Source organism: Mustela nivalis, assembly GCF_964662115.1.
Source record: "Mustela nivalis genome assembly, chromosome: 7".
Classification (NCBI taxonomy): domain Eukaryota; kingdom Metazoa; phylum Chordata; class Mammalia; order Carnivora; family Mustelidae; genus Mustela; species Mustela nivalis.
Genome location: NC_139026.1, coordinates 85999148 through 86020169, shown reverse-complemented (window position 1 = coordinate 86020169; position 21022 = coordinate 85999148). Strand labels below are relative to the sequence as shown.

Genomic DNA, 21022 nt, shown 5'->3' with positions numbered 1-21022 from the left:
CAGAGGCACGTACTCTGGAGTTTCTAATTACAGCCCGTAGGGAAGAGGCATTGGGGAGAACTACGGTTCTACGGGTGATGGGTCCCTATCACATGAGACAGAAACAAACTAATAAATGACTTGGTCACTACCTTTTTGAAAGCAAATGTTAAAAAGTTTCTTTTTACCTTAACTGAACTCTGAATGGAGGGGCGGGAGATCCTTTAAATTCCAACATGAGAAATAAATGTTAGACCTAAATTACACTTCTGAATATGTAATTCAAGTTATGAATCCTAGAACAGCAATCCAGAGAAGTCATCGAATTCCTATTCCTGTAAACCTCTAAAACCTTTGCAAACAGGATAGACATGCATTAGGAATGGACTGCCCCTCTGAGGACATAGGTCCAGAGCAGACAACTGAGATCCTTTCCAGCAGAATAAGCCAATGTCAGAATTCCCAATGTGGTATGACTGAGCAGAGCTGGGGCCATTCCTGGGCTGAAGCGGGAATTAGGATTTGTATCTACTCAGACCAGCTTCTGAACTCAGGCTGCTTTCTGGCCTCTCTTCTACCTTAAAAAGTTACGAGCTTTGCTGAACTCAGGGAATGACAGAGCTGTGGCCTGTCTGGATTTTACAGAGCCCGATCTCATTCTCCCATATGGCCCACAGCCTCTGGGGAAAAATTATTTCTATGCTCTGCTCTCCCTGGGAAAACTAAAGATCATGAAACTGATCTCTGGGCAGGCCACTGCTGTATTTGAGCTGCTCCTTCAGCTGGGATCTCTCGGCTCTGCTTTGAGTTTTCTGCTTTGCTTCCTGCCTCTCTCAGTTTTATCCCGTCCCAACTGCTCCCGTGCACCTGTGATGTTATGTGGCCTCCCAATGGGATGTTTCCTTGGAGACACCGTGCCTGTCACAGGACCCCACAGGCCTGGGTCCAGCTGGCCCACCGCAAATCAGCTAATGCTAGCCTCTGCCTCCAGGAAGGATGATCTTCCTGTGAAGCAGGTGACAGTCCCTCTAAAATGAAGGTTCTGCTCAGGATCCGAAGTTAGAAGGGCTCTGCTGCTCTTAGACCCAAGTTAAATCCTAGGGGTGTGTGTGTGTGTGTGTGTGTGTGTGTGTGTCCTTTTTTTTTTTTTAACCACTTCCCCCTCTCCAGAGAGCCCTTCTTTTTCATAATTTCCTAACCTCATATACCTCCCTTGGATTTTCAGCAAGCTCCTGCTTCGCTTCATCCAATTTCACAACCCATCCTACCAAGGTTTTAGGGTCAACATTCAAGAGTTTATGTAGCATGGGAGTCTTTCCAGGAGAGAAGAGAGAATCAAGAGAAGCCAGCCAGCCTCAAGCAGGGCTCTGCATTCCCAATCCAGTCACCATTCCTGAACTCAGACTTCTCAGCCCTCCTCCCTAAGTGTCTTCGTTCTAGCATTCTCATGTTCATAATATATATCACAGGTGTAACTCAATAAACATTAGTTTAAAACATATTTAAAATCTAGATTTACTAATAACACTCGTGAGAAGGACTGTAAGAGCGAAGACAACCTGTGACCTTTTCGTCAATGTATCCTTAGTGCCCACCATCCTGCTTGCTACACAGGTGCTCAATAATTCCCTTTGCACTTAATTAGGAATATGTTTATTTAGCACTTACTATGTACTAGGCACTGTTGAAGCAAGAATCCATTCAATGAAGAGTTCAGTTTCTTGAAATCTACCTTGCCTGGGAACTTTTCCCTGGTTAGTCCTACTAAAGCCTAACGTTTCATGATATAAGTGGGTTCTGCTTGTTTAAGGCACACTTGATTATTGTTATTTATGAACCTCACAGAAGAAATGTAGAAACACTCTAGAAATGTATGTTACCTCTCCTCCTAGAACTATAAGTTCCCCAAGGAAATCAAGGGTCAAACAAAATGGGTGCTTAACACAAAGTCTGGGAAGCCTAGAGAGACAGAGGAGTGGAGTGAAGGGGAGACCAGCTAAAATCATTTTCCTTCTCTCTTTTTCCAGCACAGTGTCCATGTCCTGGTGTCCCTCTCAAAGACAGTCTGCCTCTCTTCAAGGTATTATAAACTAGAATACATGAGACCATCAAACGAGAAAAAAAAAAAATCACATTCTCTACCTCCCACTTCATTTTGCCATATACCTGATTCTCCTGACCTGCAGGTTTCTGGGACTCAACCCAGAAAGTGGTTCTCTCCGGCTTTGCTGTCTGCCCAACCCACCCCTAGACCCCTATGGGTCTGTACCAATTAACTGCTGCTGTTCCTGTTTGTTGGAGGGATGAAGGAATGGAAGAGGAGGAAAAGGCCAGAGAAAACAGAAAACGGAGCAGAACTGTGCCTACTAGAAGGGAATGTGCAATCGGAATGAGATGCTGGACCCTGGCCAGTGCAGCAGCCCCACAGACATCAGAGGCAATAACTGAGGCTCTATGTAGAGTCCACCAAATCCCAATTCTGGTGCCTCCCTTTCCCCACTACTTCGGTGTCCTAGAAATGAATCCACCTACTGCTTTCTCAACAACTTTATCTCTTTAGTCTCTTTCTAATGCGGCTTGAGGAAACACCTGTCTTTCAGGTACCAAAAGACCCAAATGGTCCCAAATCTTCAGAGAAACCTGGAAAGAAGTTATACGAAGATTTGAGTAAATTAGAGCAAACGATATCCAGAAGCACTTGGGGACTTAGACCTGACAGAGAATTTTGGGAAGACCCAGGATTCCAGCGTGAATCTACAGCAGGAGGACATTAAGGAGGACAGTTCTTGTTCTACAGGTGAAGGGAGTCAAGAAATTCAAGGGGGCCCACCAGCCATGTTTTCTGTCCGTCCCCAAGCAGCACCTTCCTCCTTACCTTGGGCATCCCCACCAGAGGTTAACACGGCGATGGCTTTGCCGATCCCCAGGGTTTTGGCTGCATGGTGCTCTTCATGGGTCATGATCCACTCTGAAATTCAAGGGAATGACCCGTTAAGACACAAGTAGATCGAGGTGCTCGGGGAAATGGCTGTTTGACTGGTGAGAGCCGCCTCAAGTCAGACTCTCTCACTATACTAAGTCTGGGCTTTACAGCCTGGGTGCTTTGGACTTCTTCCAGAAGAAGGCCACACCCCCGCAGAGTGACAGGCTGAAATGTCACAGTAATCAAATCCAGCACCGCAAAGGTCCTAGCTAATCCCTCCCACCTCAATTGGAGCCTATTTGGAGAACAAGCTAAGGTCAAGGGGAAGGGCAGTTCACTGAACAGAAATGAGAAAGCAGGGAGGAAAGTCAAGTTCGCTTCAAGGGGAAGAGAGGAGCTTTCATGAAGGGAAAGGCTGTTGCAGACAGCAGGACCTCCGATGAGGTTTGGGGCACTGACTGAGAACCTGCCAGATGGAAGCAGGAAAGCAAGGGTGGGCTGGGTTACGGTGAAGATCAGGGTTCAGTTGTATGGAATCGAGCTAAGCTGGAGCTAGAGTTTGAGGTTTAACATGCACATTTGAGCTTGCACAAATCAATGCTTCAGGCTCAGGGACGGTAAAGACATTCCAGGGCTTCTCTCGTGCTCTCAGGCTCCCTGCCTCCTGAGCATCTCCTGACTCCCCTTCAGGCCTTGCACCTCACACACGTTATCCGGCGGGAAGAGTAACAGAATCATCGCCACATTTGCAGGGATAGGGACACATGACATGTGACCACCTTCCTATTTTTGTCTGCAAGTCTTATCTCTCTCTCTCACAGGAACACGCAAGACACGCTTTCATATCCTTAAAATGTCAACAGAATCATCACTCTCCCGGTTACCCAGGCTAAAACCTCAATTTTTAAATTTATCTCCTCCTTACTCTCAGAGTCAGAATGGTTGCCAAATCCTTTTCTTCTCCCTTCTATCTGCCCTTACCCTTCTCTTCTGTGCGATCCTGGCTGCCTCTCTCCACCGGAACTGCCTACAATAGCTGCTCTCCCTCTGTTTGTTTCCCTTGTCCACTCTATCAGAGACACAAAACAAACCTCCACAGAAGGTCGGCGGACCCTGGGGCCTCAGTGGAGAGAGGATGCATTCACCTGAACGGGGCCTAATGACCTTTAAGCACAGCTCCTATTTCTGCTCTGAATCTGGGGAAATCAGGGGAGGGGAGCTGCTGATAAAGACACACATCAACACACAAATCCACACACGTGTCCATAAAATACATGCAACAGGACACTCATGAAGACACACCTACACAAACACACATAGTATTATTAAGGGACACAGAGCCTCACAAACTACACGTGATCTGTGCTTGCTTCTTGAGTCAGCGGTCCAAGCTTCCATGATCTGGCCCTTGCCTACCGCTTCAACCTTTGCTCCCAGGAATTTCCTGCTCCATCATCACCTGAACATTACTTTGCTCCTCCCCACGTGTGTACTTGGGCACACTGATCCCGCATCCAGAAAGCCACCCAGGCCCTTTTCCCCAGATCGATAGCCCAGTCCATCATTTAAGACCAGTCCTAGTCACAACCTTATTAATACTAAGTCTATTAAGCCTTCACTGACAACCTCACAGGTCAAGGAGTTTCTTTTGGGACTTCCTCTCATCACATATTGCCTGGTACTGGATCATTCATTTAGCATTTAATCACTACTTTATGTGATTTTTAAAAATTTATTATTTATTTGAGAGAGAGAGAGAAAGAACACAATGGGGAGGGACAGAGGGAAAGAGAATCCCAAGCAGACTCCCTGCTGAGGGCAGGGCCCATCTTGGGGCTAGATCACAGGACCCAGAGATCATGACTGGAGCAGAAATTAAGAGTCAGCTGCTTACCCGGGTGAGCCACCCAGGCGCCCCTATGTGGTATTTAAATTGCTTCTCATATATTGAAAAGAAGGTTGGACTAGATCAAGAGTCAGCAAGCTATATAGCACATGGACCAAATCTAGCCCCTTCTATGATTTCATATGGCAGCAAACTAAGAAACGTTTTCATGTTTTTAAATGGTTGAAAAAACAATTTCATGACATGTTGAAATTGCATGAAATTAAAATTTCATTATCCATACCACTCTCATTCTTTCACACATCATCTTATGGCTGTTTCTGACTACCATAACCAAGTAGATTATGGTGACAGAGACCAGATAGCCTGCAAAGACTAAAATATTTACTATCTGGCCTTTTACAAAAAGTGTTTGCAGACCCCGGGATAGATGATTGCTATAAGCCATTTTCCCTAACTAGACTGAACAATCCTCCAGGGAGAGATCATGTTCATTTTTAAAAAACTCTCCACAGCTTTCCAAAGCCTGGTGAAGTCTGTGCACATCACAGTTCAATAAATCATTACTGAAAGCATTAGGGAACTGACAAACAATACAAAATGCACACAGGCATATGAAAACTTTTATTTAATATGCTTAGATACATAGCTCCATACTCTATTTCTAACACATACAAATAGGACTTTAAAAAGCATATAATGACAAACAGTGAAAGAAATACAATAAACAGACATGGATGGAGACACTCTCCTAATAACTAGAGTGTTCATGTTCAATTTTCTGCCATTCTCAAAAAAAGAAAGACTAACTAGCTAGTGCAAATAGGAAGGCATAAATTGGGGAACAGAAGAACAAAACGTTGAGTATGCTGATCCTATTTCCCTTGAGTTTATTCCTCTCATTCACCCTGGGAGCTCCTCACTTACAAACCCACACTCTGATCTTTCACCCCTGGGGGCTTCCCTGAGGGAGAGAATTCACCGTAACAAGGGGGAAGGTTAGGAGTGCTGACCTGCAAACACAGCTCAGATTCTTCTGCATCTCTAAACCAGTTATAAAGGCACGGAATACCAAATGTACGCAGATTCATCTATAAGCATCCTTACAGATTCACAGTGACACACACGTAGAAACACAGGCATAAAATCTAAATATAAAATCCCACGTGTGTAGATAAGCGTGCGGGAGGGAGAAATACAGGGAGACAACATCACAGGTGCACTGATTTGAATTGGACACGTGCCAGGATAGGAGTCAGGCAGCCAAGGGCAACGAGGTCCAGCAGTACTGGTTCCCAGGGATGGATGGGGGCTGCGCGTGCAAGCAGAGGGAGCTGAGCCCAAGAGCTAGGATTCTTCAGGACGGCCCTACCCATCCCCCCTCTTCCCTCCAGCTTCACATGCCATACCACCTCTTCTTTTCCCATTCGCTCCTTCCAGTTCTCCCCACCGCCTCCTCCCAGCACAGGGATCCCCACCTCGCTCTCAGCTTTCCCCCTGGGTCTTTACCCAAGGGCCCCTCTTGCCTTTTAGTCTCAGCTCTCCTCCGCCACGGCTTCCTCGCAGACTGTCCTTGGGGAAGGGGGAGGGGAGCTTGGCGACCGCGGGGAGGAGCCAGGTGGAGGCACCAAGGGAGGGGAAAGCGAGGCTGCCCAACCTCCACTGGCTGATGCTGCTCCCGAGGCTCCACCTCCTCCCTCTCCCCTTTCTCCTCCCGTCCCTCCTTCTCCCAAGAACGGCTCAGATATGGCATCAGCTTAGTCTCGTCACTCCACAGAAGGTTCTCGGGTCCCCATCTCTGTCTTGGGAACCCTCAGCTCCTGTACACAGTGGGAGTCAGAAATTATTTAGTTGCCTCCCGGGTTGTTCTTGGAGACAACTTGTTCCTAGCGGGGACGGACTGAGACGCCCTGCATTCAAACACCCTCCACAACGAGTCAACTTCCCCGAACGGCCCGATGCGTTTTCTCTCACCTTTCCCCCTCTCTAAACATTTACGGAAAGTCTTTCTGCCGGGGTTTGTGTTAGGTGCTTAGGGATGAAAAGGTAAAGGAAATAGAGCCCCTGCCCTGGAGGAACGTTGAACACCGGTATTTTCTTTAGAAGGACCTCAAAAACTCCTTTTACATGTATGTACCTTTCTCAGAGAAAATCCGGGGGGCTACAAAGCAAACGGCATCCACCGCGGGAACTTGGGCCAGAACTAAAGACGCCTCTTTTCTTCCGTCCTCTTTATTCCTTCCTCTCTCCACCCAGGGCTTTGTGGCAATGCCTCTCCGAAGGCGTCTCTCCTCTCCTGGCTCTTCCCACTGCTCTTCCTCTTACTTGTTTTTGTTTCTGCCCCTGTATATTCTGGCTGCAATTAGTAAGAGTTAAAATGAAGGCACTGGAATACAGAAAACTTTTGTGGTGCAAATGTTACCATCAAAAGACGACCTATAGAATAGGATAGAAAATTTGCAAATCATATATGTGATAAGGGCCTGGTTTCCAGAATATGTAAATAACTCTTCCCATTCGATAATAAAAGGACAATAACCCAGTTCAAAAATGGGCAAAAAGTCTGAACAGATACCTCACCAGTGAAGATATACAGATGGCAAATAATCATACAAAATGATGGTCCACAGCATTCTCATTCGAGAGCCACAAATTAAAACAGTGAGATATACTACATATCAGAATGGCTGGCATCTAAAAAGCAAAAAACAAACAAACAAACCTTGACAATACCAAGTGCTGACAAGAATGTAGAGCAACAGGAACCCTAATCTTTTGTTGGGAATGCAAAATGGTACAATTATTTTAAAAGGCAGTTTGGCAATTTCTTACAAAACTGAATATAACCTTATTATATTCCAGCAATCGTACTCCTCTAAGTATTTATGCAAATGGACCAAAAACTAGACCCACAAAGAAACCTGCACACATATGTTCATAACAGCTTATTCATAATTGCCCAAAACTGGAAGCAACCAAAATGTCCCTCAAAAGGTGAATGGATAAATTGTGGTATATCAATTCAATGGAATATTATTTAACAATAAAAAGAAATGACCTATCAAGCCATGAAAAGGCAGAGAGGAAACTTAAAATATATATTGCTTAGTCAAAGAAGCCAGTCTGGAAATGCTACATACTGTATGATTTCAAGGAAATGACATTCTGGAAAAGGTAAAACTATAGAGATGGCAAAAAGATCAATGGTTGTCTAGGGCTGGGAGTAGAGAAGGAGTAATAAGTGAAGCACAAGGCATTGTTAGGTCAGTAAAACTACTCTCCATGATGCTATAATGTTGGATACATGACATTATGTATTTGTCAAGACATAGAACTTATAACACAAAGTGAAATTTAATATCAACTATGGACTTTAGCTAATAATAATGTATCAATATTGGCTTACCTTTGTAACAAATGGACCATACTGATTCAAGTAGTAATAAATGGAAACTGACCATGGGAGAGGAAACTGTACAATCTGCTCAATTTTCTGTAAGCCTAGAACTTCTCTAACAAAGTCTACTCATTTAAAAAGCATACTTTGTTCAATGAAATATCTAATAAAATTGTAATATTAAAACACAAAAAAATAGGCAAAGGTTTACAGAGACATTTTTCTAAGTAAAATATGCAAATAACCAATAAGCACATAAAATGATGCTCAACATTACCAATCACTAGGAAAATGCAAATTGAAACCACAATGAGATTCAACTCACACCTATTAGAAGGACTATTTAAAAAAAAGGGGGGGGGGTAACAAGTATTGGAAAGGACCTGGAGAAACTGGAACCCTGTGTATTGCTGGTATAAATGTAAAATTATATAGTCACTATGGAAAACAGTTTGGCAATTCCTTGTGTTAAACAGAGTTACCATATGGCTTAGCAATTCCACTCCTAGGTATACAGCCAAGGAAAATGAAAACATATGTACAAACACACACAGACACACACATATGAATGTGTACACCAATGGTCATAGCAGCTTTATCATAGGCAAAAAGTACAAATAGGCCAAACGTCTACCAACTGATGAAAATGTGGCATGTCCATACAATAGAATATTACTTGGCAATAAAAGAAAATGAAGTACTGATACATGCTATAAAATGGATAAACCTTAAAAACATTATGCTAGGTGAAAGAAGCTATTCACAAAAGACCAATACCATATGATACTATTTATATGAAAAGTCCAGAACAGGCAGATCTATAGAGACAGAGAGTAGATTAGCAGTTACCTGGGGCTATGGGGAAATGAGGAGTGACTGCTAATGAGGACAGGATTTCTTCTGTGGGTGATGGAAATGCCCTAAACTTAAAATGACTGCAAAGCCCTATGAACATACTATATTCCACTGAATGACAGGCTTTCAATGTAATGAAGTTGAGTTTATCAATTGTAGTTGGCACTTTAATAATAAGAGGAACCCCATGCAGTCTAAAAAGCTATGTATAAATTTTGGCTTCCCAAAAACTTAATTAAACGACATGGGTTTGAACTGCATGGGTTTCCTTGTGCATAGTTAATAGTTACCACTAACAGTAGTTAAATTTGTGGGGAGTCAGAAGTTAATAGGCTGATTTTCAACTGCACAAGGGGTTGGTGCCCTGAAGCCCCATGTTGTCCAAGGGCCAACTGTACTAACAGCGTGCTGTTGACTGGCAGGCAGCTTTACCAACAACATAAACAGTTGATTGACATGTATGTTGTATGTTGCATGTATTATATACTTTATTCTTATAATAAAGTGAGCTAGAGAAAAGGAAATGTTATTAAGAAAGCCATAAGGAAGAGAAAATATGTTTACAGTACCATAGAAAGTCTGTGTATATGTGGACCTCCATAGTTCAAACCTGTGTTGTTCAAGCGTCCACTGTATTTCTTCCATGAATAATATCTTCAGAATTGCATCTAAAAAGGCATCACCATACCCCAAGGTCAACTAGGTTTTGTCCTATATTATCTTCCAGGAATTGTATAGTTTTGCATTTTATATTTAAGAGATAGAAAAGAAATTTCCACTTACGTCATAAGAAATATTGATCTGTAGTAATCTTTTCTTTTAAAGTCTTTTTCTGGTTTTGGTATTAATGTCATGCTGGCTCACAGAATGATTTAGAAGTTTTTTCTCTGCTTCTGTCTTCTGAAAGAGATTGTAGAAAACTGGCAAAATCTCTTCCTTAAATGTTTGACAGAATTCACCAGGAATATACCTGGGACTGGTGCTTTCTTTTTGACAAGTTATTAATTTTTTTGAAAAGTTATTATTAGTTCAATTTCTTTAATAGATTTAGGACTATTCGAGTCACCTATTTCTTCTTGTATGAGTTTTGAAACACTGTGTCTTTCAAGGAATTGGTCCACTTCATTTAGGTTATTAAATTTGTGGGCACAGATTTGTTCAGAATATTCTTTTATTATCCTTTTAATGTCCCTGGAATCTGTAGTGACATCCCCTCTTTTATTTCTGATAGTAATAATTTGTGTCCTCTCTCTTTTTTCCTTATTTAGCCTCATTAAAGGCTTATAGGTTTTATTGATCTTTTTGAAGAACCAGCTTGTGGTTTCATTGATTTTTTTTTTCTTTTCAAAAGTTTTGTTGATTTCTGCTCTCTTTTCTTTTTTTTTTTTTTTCTTTCCCTTGCGGGAGGAAAGGTCAGAGGAAGACATAGAGAGAGAGAATCTTATGCAGGTTCCACACACAGCAAAGAGGGAGATGCAGGGCTGAACCTCGTGACCTTGAGATCATGACATAGGCTGAAATTACACCAATTTCTGGCCTAATTCTTATTTTCTCTCTCTCTCTCTCTTTTTCTTTGGATTCAATGTGCTCTTCTCTAATGGTTTCCCAAGTTGGAAACTTCAATTATTGATTTTAGACCTTCTTCCTTTCTCTTACATGCATTCAATATTATAAATTTCCCTTTAAGCACTGCTCCCACTGCATCCAGTAAATTTTGCTAAGTTGTGTTTTCATTTTCATTTAGTTCAAAATATTCTTAAATTTCTTTTGAAAATTTAAACTTCTTTGACCTATGTATGATTTATGTGTTGTTTAAATCTCATATATCCTCACAGTTATCTTTCTGTTACTGATTTCTAGTTTAATTCCATCATGGTCTGAGAGCAGACATTGTAGGAATTCTGTTGATCTATTTATTTATTTTTTTTTTAATTTTTATTTATTTATTTTTAGATTTTTATTTATTTATTTGACAGACAGAGATCACAAGTAGGCAGAGAGGCAGGCAGTGAGAGAGGAGGAAGCAGGCTCCCTGCTGAGCAGAGGGCCCGATGCAGGGCTCGATCCCAGGACCCTGGGATCATGACCTGAGACTAAGGCAGAGGCTTAACCCACTGAGCCACCCAGGCGCCCCGTCTATTTATTTATTTTTTAAGATTTTATTTATTTATTTGACAGAGAGAGACACAGCGAGAGAGGGAACACAAGCACGGGGAGTGGCAGAGGGAGAAGCAGACTTCCCGCTGAGCGAGGAGCCCCATGTGGGGCTTGATTCCAGGACCCTGGGATCATGACCTGATCTGAAGGCAGACGCTTAACAACTGAGTCACCCAGGTGCCCCGTGGATTTCTGTTCCTTTAGATAAGGTGTATTTTATGGCCCAGAATGTGGGCTATCCTGGTGAATGTTCCATGTGAGCTTGAGAAAAATGTGTGTTCTGCTATTGTTGGATGAACTGTTGACGTCATTTATTTAATTTGTTTGATGATGATGTTGAGTTCAACTATGCCTTTGCCTATTCTCTGCCTCCTGAATCTGTTGCTTCCAGAAAGAAGAGTGTTGAAATCTCCAGTTCTAATGGTGAATCTCTTTCTCTCTTTCCCCTTTCACTGCTACCAGTTTTTGCCTCAGGTAGTTTGATGCTGTATTGTTAGACACATACACATTAAGGACAGTTATATCTTTTTAGAGATGACCCCTTTATCATTATGCAATGCCTTTCATCTTTGATAACTTTCCTTACTTCGAAGTCTGTTCTGTCTGAAATTATAGATCTACTACTGCTTTCTAAAAATTAGCTTTAGCATGATATATTTTTCTCCCTCTACTTTTAATCTATATGTATCTTTACATTTATAGTGGGTTTCTTATGGAAAACATATAGTTGGGTCATGTTTTTGATTCACTCTTACAATCTAGTTATTAATTGATACATTTAGACCATTGACATTCCAAAGTGATTATTGATACAGTTGGATTAACATCTACCATATTAACTGTTTTCTATTTTTGCCCTTGTTCTTTGTTCCTATTTTTGTCTTCCACTCTTTTTTCTGCCTTTTGTGGTTTCTTTTTTTTTTAAAGATGTTATTTATTTATTTGACAGACAGAGATCACAAGTAGGCAGAGAGGCAGGCAAAGAGAGAAGGGGAAGCAGGCTCCCTGCTGAGCAGAGGGCCCGATGCAGGGCTCGATCCCAGGACCCTGGGATCATGACCTGAGACTAAGGCAGAGGCTTTAACCCACTGAGCCACCCAGGCGCCCATGCCTTTTGTGGTTTTACTTGAACATTTTATACGATTGCATTCTCCTTTCCCAGCATATCAGTAATACTCTTACCTTTTTAGTGGTTGCCCTAGAGTTTGCAATATTTCACTTACAACTAATCCAAGTCCACTTTCAAATAGCACTATACCACTTCACATGTGGTGTGAATACCTATAATAAGAAAATAATCCAAATTCCTTCTTCCCATTCCTTGTATCATTGCTGTCATTCATTTTACTTATATATAAACATAACATAGGTGTATACAACCCACCCTTGAACAACACTGGCGTGAATTATGTTGATCCACTTATGTGCAATTTTTTTTTACTGTCCTATAAATGTATTTTCTGTTACTTATGGCTTTCTTAATAACATTATCTTTTCTGTAGCCTACTTTAATGTGAGAATACAGTATGTAATACATAAAACATACAAAAGATGTCAATTGTTATTGATAAGGCTTTCAGTCAACAGTAGGCTATTCGTGATTAAGTTTTGGGGAAATCAAAAGTTACACATAGATTTTCACCTGTGCCCTTCACCCCCAAATTGTTCAAGAGTAAACTGCATAGATGTATGTGAGTTTATGTAATTGACTACATTGTTGCTATTATTATTTTGAACAAGTTATTATCTGTGAGATCAACTAGGAATAAGAAATATAATTCTTTTTGCTTTATCTTCATGTATTCATTTAAAAAAAATTTTTTTTAAGATCCTATTTATTTGACATAGAGAGACAAAGCAAGAGAGGGAACACACTCCACGGAAGAGGGAGAAGCAGACTTCCCGCTGAGCAGGGAATGTGGGATGTGGGGCTTGACCCCAGGACCCCAGGATCATGGCCCGAGCTGAAGGCAGATGCTCAACTGACTGAGCCACCCAGGCATCCCATGCATTCATTTTTTTGATGCTCCTCCTTTCTTTGTGTAGATCCAAGTTTCAGACCCATGTTGTGTTTCTTCTCTCTAAAACTTATTTAACATTTCTTACAAGGCAGGTCTACTGGCAACAGATTCCCTCAATTTGTCTGAGAAAGTCCATATCTTCACTTTCACAGGATAATTTTTCAGGGTACAGAATTTTAGGTTGATTTTTTTCTCTCAACATTTCAAATGTTTCCCTCCATGCTCTTCTTGGTTGCATGGTTTCTGAGGAGAGGTCAGATGCAATTCTTATCTTTGTTCTCCTATAGGTAAGGTGTTTTTTCTTCTGGCTTCTTTTGGTACTTTATCTTTGATTTTCTGTAGTTTGAAAATGATATGCCTACATGTAAGGGTTTTTGTCTTTATTTTTGGCATATATCTCTGAGCTACCTGGATCTATGGTTTGATGTCTGACATTAATTTGGAGAAGTTCTCAGTCATTATTGTTTCAAATATTTCCTCTGTTCCTTTACCTTTCTTTCCTCCCTTTGGTATTCCCATTTTGTGTATGTTACATCTGCTGTATTTGTCCCACAGTCCTTGGGTACTCTGTTCTGTTTTCCTCAATATTTCTTTTCTTTTCTTTTTGGTTTTTGAGAATTGTATTCATACAATCTTTAGTTCTTAGTCTCTTCTCAGCCATGTCCAGTGTACTAACACCAAAGACAGTCTTCATTTCTATTATCATGTTTTTTTTTTAATCTCTGGCATTTCTTTTTGGCTCTTTCTTAGAATTTCCATCTGTCTGCTTACATTGCTCTTCTGTTTCGCATGCTATTTTTTTTCACTAGAATCCTAAGCACATTATTCATAGGTGTTTAAAATGGCTAGATGCCCTGCTATGTTGGATTCTGATGTTTGCTCTGCCTCTTCAATTTGTGTTTTTTGCCTTTTTATATGTCTTGTAATTTTTCTTGACAGCCAGACATGATGTAATGGGCAAAAGGAAGTGCCGTCAATAGGCCTTTAGTCTACAGTCCAATGTGGTGGTAAGATGTGGTGGGGAGAGGAAGCATCGACAGTCCTATGATTAGATTCCAGCTTCTGCCCCTAGACTATGAACTTCACAGACATTTCTCAGGTTTTTCACCCAGGGCCAGAATGGCTAGAGTGGGCTGGAGTTGGGTATTTCTCTCCCTCGGGTAGGTTAGACTCTGATGACAACCCAGTAAATTAAGCCCTGGTTAGTTTCCTCTGAAGGCAGGGCTTGTTGACCAGGAAAGAATGCTCTGGTTTATTTCAGATAGTTCCTTTTCTCCTCACCTTGTTGGAAGTCTCAGGGGGCTTTCTCTGATATTTACTATGAGAATCTGGTTGAGCTCCTGAAAGTAAATCTCACAATATTGTGGGGACTCCCTTTGACTGGGTCCCTCTGCAGTTTTTAACTCTCAGAATTGTCTCCAGAAATTAGTTAATTACAATTCGGGCTTCCTACCCCATCACTAATTCCAAGAAGGTTTCCACTCATGGGTCTCTGCTCTAGTAAGCCATGATGAATTGTACTTGCCTGTCTGTCTCTCAGATTTGGGGCTAGCAGTCTTCCCTGTGTCCTCCCTGTTTCTTATGGATCCAAGGAGAATTGTTAATTTTTCAGTCTTTTTACTTTTACTTATTGCTAGGATGGAGTGGTAACTTGTAAGCTACTTATGAGGAATCCGTTTGGAATGCCAATGTTCAAATTATACACTTTAAATGGGTGAATTTTATGATCTGTGAATTATATCTCAATAAAGATGTTAAAAAGTTTTAGAAAAGGAAAAGTTAGAAAAGCTTCCTACAGCATTCTAACTCCAACATAAAGGTTTAAATATGAGAGATGATCAATTCTCTACCCTTTCTACCCAATACCAATTTTTTTTTTTTTTTTAGATTTTATTTTTAAGTAACCTCAATACCCGATGTGGGGCTCAAACTTACAACCCCAAGATCAAGAGTCATATGCTCTACCAACTGAGCCAGTCAGGGTCCCCTACCCCAAACCAACTTTTAAGTCTTCATTGAAAGTGTTCTTAATGAATTATTGCATTAATTAGGTAAAAGCAAGGAAATGTCACTGTTACTCCTAGTCTTATCCAAAGACACTTGATTCTTTAGATTCCTTTTTCTGTCCAGGCATCAATCATCTCCAGGAGTTCCTGGAAAATTATATAAGCACAAATCAAGGAACTATCATCTCAAAAGGCACCTTCAGGTCAGTTGCGGGTGGAAGCCATAGAAAAGAAGAATTTTCTCAGAAGTACTTAGGCCTTGCTTGTGGTCATCTTAATGCAATCTTCAAACTTGAAGATGTTATTTTCTGAGAATTTAACTAGTAAAAACCAACACAAAATAGAGATAGCTGATGGAAGAAACACATTGTATTAAGAAGAGCTGTAAACATCTTCCTAATAAGAATTCTTGAGAAATCCCTATTCATTATTAATTCATACATTCAATAATTATTTATTGAGGACTCATTATGTGCCAGCCACTATACCAAGTGCTGAGTTATAATAAACTCTCCTGGAGTTTAAAATCTATAGGGACTAACAAAGGTTCACAAGGAGTTTACATTTCACTGGGCCTAAGATATAATTGAAGAAATCAATACCCCAATTAACAAATATAATGCACCAATTTCTTATGACACATTCATATTACTTGAGGGTAAATGAAGTAAAAAAAAAAAGGAACCTGGATAGTAAGAATTTGGTGGTGTTTATTTGGACCATTCCAGAGTAAGACACAAATGGATACAAATATTTCAGTATTAGAGAGATGGATGATACAATGAAACAGTGATTAGCTCTTTAAAAATGAGTTTTCTTTAATTTAAATCATACATTTTAATTTAAATACATTTTACTCTTTCCAATTTTCTGTTTATTAACTAACTTTTAAATTTCAAATACAGTTTCTAAGGAAACTGAACAACTTAGAAAGGTCAGGTCATCTTAGCTAGGTATGGTTGACTTATCTTACATTTCAAAATTTGGATACATAATTTATTGGTAAATTGATGATGGGAGAGAATATTTGAGATATGGGCAGTTCTAGGAGATATGACATACATTTAACCCTCCCCCCTCTAATCAGGGAGGATGAGAAGCATTCCGTAGGGCAGGCTCTTGGTGCACGAAGCCTACATGTAAACACAGAATGGTGACTACAGAAGAGGGATTGCGGAAGGGATCTAAATATTGCCATACAAGGTAGGGTGCCTAAGGAAAGTGTCAGGAGTAAATTGCACAGCTTAGCAGAATTAAGGACCAATAATCACAGAAGCAAAACAGCAAGTTAGACAACAAACAAACAAGAAATGATGCCAACACATTCTCCAGGTAACCAAACTTAAGCCAGCAGCTGAATTTGATTCTAAGATTATTTTCATTGCTGGTAAGCATTAACGGGTCTGTAAAAGAATACTCTGGACCTTTCCTCCAAAGAAGAAAGCTGAAATGTCCTGAGTTTGTACCAGAAAAAAAAAGTTGGAGTACTCTGATGGGCTCCACAAGGGGACTTATGCCTATTCTAATGCTATCTTCAAGTATGGGAATTAGCTAGGGTGCTGATGGAAATCTAGAACTTTATCCCAAACCATAACCAGCTTTATTCAATTCTTGAGGTCAGTAGCTAAAATTCAGGATTTAGGGGATAGGCAGAGAGTGAGGGGGGAAAAAAAGCACTGAACCTAAAAGTTCATCTGGACCAAGAAGGTCATGTGGTCAAATCCGCTCTTTCTTCTATCTTGTACTATCTGGCGGTGGTGGTCTTCCTGTTTTCAGCATGTCAGGAAACCCATATGATATCTCGCCTTATAGGTCATGCCCTGGTACCAAATGATGAAAGGCATATTCTTTATATTAATCTCAGAGTACAGGAAGGTATTTAGAAAGTTCTCCTGTACTTCCCAGAACTCTCCATATGTTAGTTAGCTATGAGGATGTTGACATGAAGTCCAGGCGAAGATTAAGTGCAAAGGTTATAGTTATTATAAAAGAAGGTATTCTGGGGGCACCTGTGTGGCTCAGTGGGTTAAAGCCTCTGCCTTCAGCTCAGGTCATGATCCCAGGATCCTAGGATCGAGCCCCACATCAGGCTCTCTGCTCCACGGGGAGCCTGCTTCCTCCTCTCTCTTTCTCTGCCTGCCTCTCTGCCTACTTATGATCTCTGTCTGTCAAATAAATAAGTAAAATCTTCAAAAAAAAAAAAAACAAAGAAGGTATTCTGGAGGAGAGAAGTGTCAGAAGATGTTTAAAGATAATTCTGTAGCAGCTAGATAGGAAGAGCACTTCGGTAACCCAGTTGAGGTATTCTAACGTGCCTGGTTCATGATGCTGTGGCCATTAGTCCTCTTAAGGAGTGGATAGTCAAATGAAGTTACAGAAAGTTTGGAACAGTACCTTCCAAACCAGGATAAAGCTAGATACTATAGCCAGGAATCTGAGTAGTTCATGAAGACAGAGGATTTCTTTAACAAGGATTACCTAAGGCCGGCACAGATGGGGTACAATTAAGAGGATGGCGTATGCCATACCCACGAGCCCATTCACTACTCCAGTATTGGTGTCATGACTAGGGAGTGGGCACGGATCTACAGTTAGACCACTGTGGAAAGATGATGAAGAAGATAAAGATCATGTTAATGATGCTAGTAATGTGCGCCAGGACATTTAGGAACGAGAAATAGGCATGGTAGTCATCCAGCTGTGACTCTCACCCAAGAGAATAGGAAACAGCATACTATAGGTTTCCAATATTCAGCCAACAAATACAGAGCACCTATTATATGTTACGCACTGTCCTAGACTCAAGGGGATCCAGGATTGGAAAAATAAAAACAAAAACAAAAAACTTGTCAGTCTTCATGGAGCTTACATTCTAGTGAGGAAAGCAGATAATAAACAAATTAGTCAAGGGAGGCCTGGGTGGCTCAATCAGTTAAGTGTCTGCCTTGGGCTCAGGTCCTGATCCCAGCATCCTGGGATTGAGTTCCACACAGGGCTCAGCAGGGAGCCTGCTTCTGCCCTTCCCCTGCTCATGCTCCCCTGCTCATGCTCTCTCTTGCGCGCTCTCTCAAATAAATAAGATCTCTAAGAAAATAAATAGTGTTAAGTGCTTTGAAGAAAAATAAAGCAGGGCAAAGAAGCAGAGTGACAAATGTGCTATCTTAAATAGGGTGGCCTGGAAAAACCCTGCTGAGATGACATTCTAGGAGGATGTTTGAATGAATGGGAAAGAAAACCATGCTACCCTTTAGAGGAAGAGCTTTCAGATAGGGAGAATAGCAAATGCAAAGGTCCTGAGGCAGAACAAGGTAGGAGTGTCACAAAGGAGGACCAAGATTTCCTTTGGACTAGAACTAGAGTTGTAAATGGGCAACAGAGACTTGGTGGGTTGAAATGAAACACATACAGCAAGTAGGTGTGAACTTCTGAGTTGAAACAAATATCTATCTGGTCCTCTTGCTTCTACACAATTCCTGGATCTCATCTAGTCATCCTCTGACTATAATCTGTTTTCCTCCACCAGAATGGAAGCTCTTTATGGGCAGACCCTAGACATGGGCACAAAACCACTGTCTGCCCTGAAGAGTCATCGTTAGCTCTGTCTGGGACAAGATGACCCCTGGAAACAGAGCACCCTCCGCTATCCACTAATATTAATGTTTCTGACATAGGGCCCTGGCTTAAGACAATGGTTCTCAGTTCCAGTCTAGCAGATTTAGCATCACCTGGATGCTTGTCAAAAATGCAAATTCTTGGGTCCTACCTGGAACCTCCTAAATCAGAAACTCTGGGGACAGGGGTTCAACTATGTGGTTTAACAAGCCCTCCAGGTAATTCTGATGCACAAAAAAGTTTGAGAATGATTGTTGCAAGTTGTAGAGGTCCAAGACAACCATCACTTGAAAAGTAAATTTGCATGGCCAGAAAGCATGGATGACTCCTATCTTCACCCATTAGGATCAAGTTCCTGGGAAAACTGGCTCAAGAAAGAGGTCACAGGTAACAAGATAACCGCCATTATAGGTTGAAGGTGCCACCTTCAAGTCTTGAGTGGGGCAAAGGAAAATAAACCCTTCAGCTGAGGTATGTAGTCTCAAACTTGGACCAGATAAACATTTTCTTTCCTTAAAGAAGTAAGCTTTGTGGGCTATCAGAACAGAGAAGACAAATAACCTTATGGTTATTTTCTTACTCAATGATCTTCCCAATTCAGTTGACAGTTGAAGAGACCTGAGCATTTCAGTTTCATGAAAACTCAAGTTCTCTGGAGCTGGTCCTAGTAGGTTGGGACCAGGAGATCAATGCTGAGTGGCAACTAGGCTGAGATTAAGACAGTCTTTACAGAGGCAGAATTCTCACTGATTTTCCTTTAACAAGAGTACAGACACTCAGGTTACTTATAACATAGCATCTATAGATGGAAAACCTTGTCTCTAATGCAGGAAACAATTACACCCGCTTGGAAGAAACTTGGGCTGTAGCAATCACCTTCATCTATCAGTTGCATCCACAGTGTTGAAGAAACTTTGCATCCTGGTCTGCATAAACCAGGATGTGGGTGGTTTTGACAGTCTTACTGTCAAAGGAACTGAACAGTGCTGGGAACTGGGCAATCCTGGTGACAGATCGTCTAAATGAAGGAAGGAATATGGTAGTAAGGTCTCAGCTTCTAGGGATAAGTGGTAACACAGCGGGCAGAAGCGGAAACACTACTGTCCTGGTACACTTGCTCATTTGCAGCCCAATAAGAAGTCATCTCAGGAGTCCCAGATTGCCAAGGCTTGTTGTCCATCAGGGGCCAGGAGAGGTATATGCAGAGGAGAGGCTCTGGGTCTAGTGGGTGGTTGGATCTGCTGGATCAGAGCCTGGCACACAAAGCTACTGTTACCCCCTGAGCCTTTGTTTTGGAGGTCCTCATCTCATGCTCTCAGCTCTCTGGGAATTCTAACCACCTTTCTTTGCAAAGGTTGAGGGCCTAGGTGACTCATCCCCTTGCTGTGTCCCAGTGCAGGCAGGACCAAATGGCTTCCTTCTGTTGGGAACTGATCCTCCATTGCTGAGAAACACACACACACACACACACACACACACACACACACACACACATGCAGTCGGCCTCGTCACAGTACAGGCAGAGCTGGTCTATTCTAAGCTGCAAGGAGTCAGAGAAGATAGTAACAGCAACTGTTTCCCTGCCAAGTGTGATATTAGAAACAAAATATGTTCCATTTTCCATCAGGATTAGAGCTCACCTTGTCCACACACAGCCTCGTGGGGAGTCCCTATGCAATCTTCAGGGTGACAGCAGCAAGGGGACATCAGGCAAGGGTTTTGGGGTGCTGTGGCATCAGTAGTTCTGGGCTCATCTCTGCCAACCAGATTTGATGGCATTTCCTCGCTTATGCCCTAGGTGGAGAGGAGCCAGGAGGTGGCATTTCCCATCTTGCCAGAGCACATAACCCCTCCTGCCCCCTCCAAGTCATTCTCAACCCAGGAGCCACATCCTGTCACTCTTCAGTGAGTTCCCATAGTGGGGGAGTGGTAAGACCTAGAAGGCACAGTGTAATTTGGCTCTTATCTTTATAGTTCAATCTCCAACTACTCTTCTCTAACCCAAGCTGTGCTGGCCTTCTCTGCTCCTCCAATAAGCCAAACTCCTCAATTCAGATCCTACTGTCCCTTTTTCCAAAAAGCTCTTCTTTCCCCTTTACCTGGGTAATGCATATGCATCTTTCAGGTATTCCTTAGAAAGGGTTTTTCCAATTCTCCGGCCAGATTAGGTACCCTGTTTTTACCCACTGATTATGTGGCATTATTTTCACCGTAGTAGCATCATTC

At 41.6% G+C, this 21022-nt stretch overlaps 1 protein-coding gene across 9 annotated transcripts in view; it reads right to left on the bottom strand.

The window, feature by feature from the left end:
• The window catches only part of PFKM (phosphofructokinase, muscle), a 45525-nt gene that overhangs the window by 19213 nt on the left and 5290 nt on the right, over positions 1 to 21022 (bottom strand). For 4 of the 9 annotated variants that reach the window (XM_082742162.1, XM_082742158.1, XM_082742156.1 and 1 more), the window contains one exon: positions 2855 to 2947. In XM_082742162.1, coding sequence (XP_082598288.1) covers positions 2855 to 2939 — 85 coding nt within the window. In that variant the 5' untranslated portion in view covers positions 2940 to 2947. Of the gene's footprint in view, positions 1 to 2854; positions 2948 to 6226; positions 6569 to 6885; positions 6987 to 21022 lie in introns of those variants that run through there. The other 5 variants (XM_082742161.1, XM_082742157.1, XM_082742163.1 and 2 more) reach the window with 3 other exon arrangements.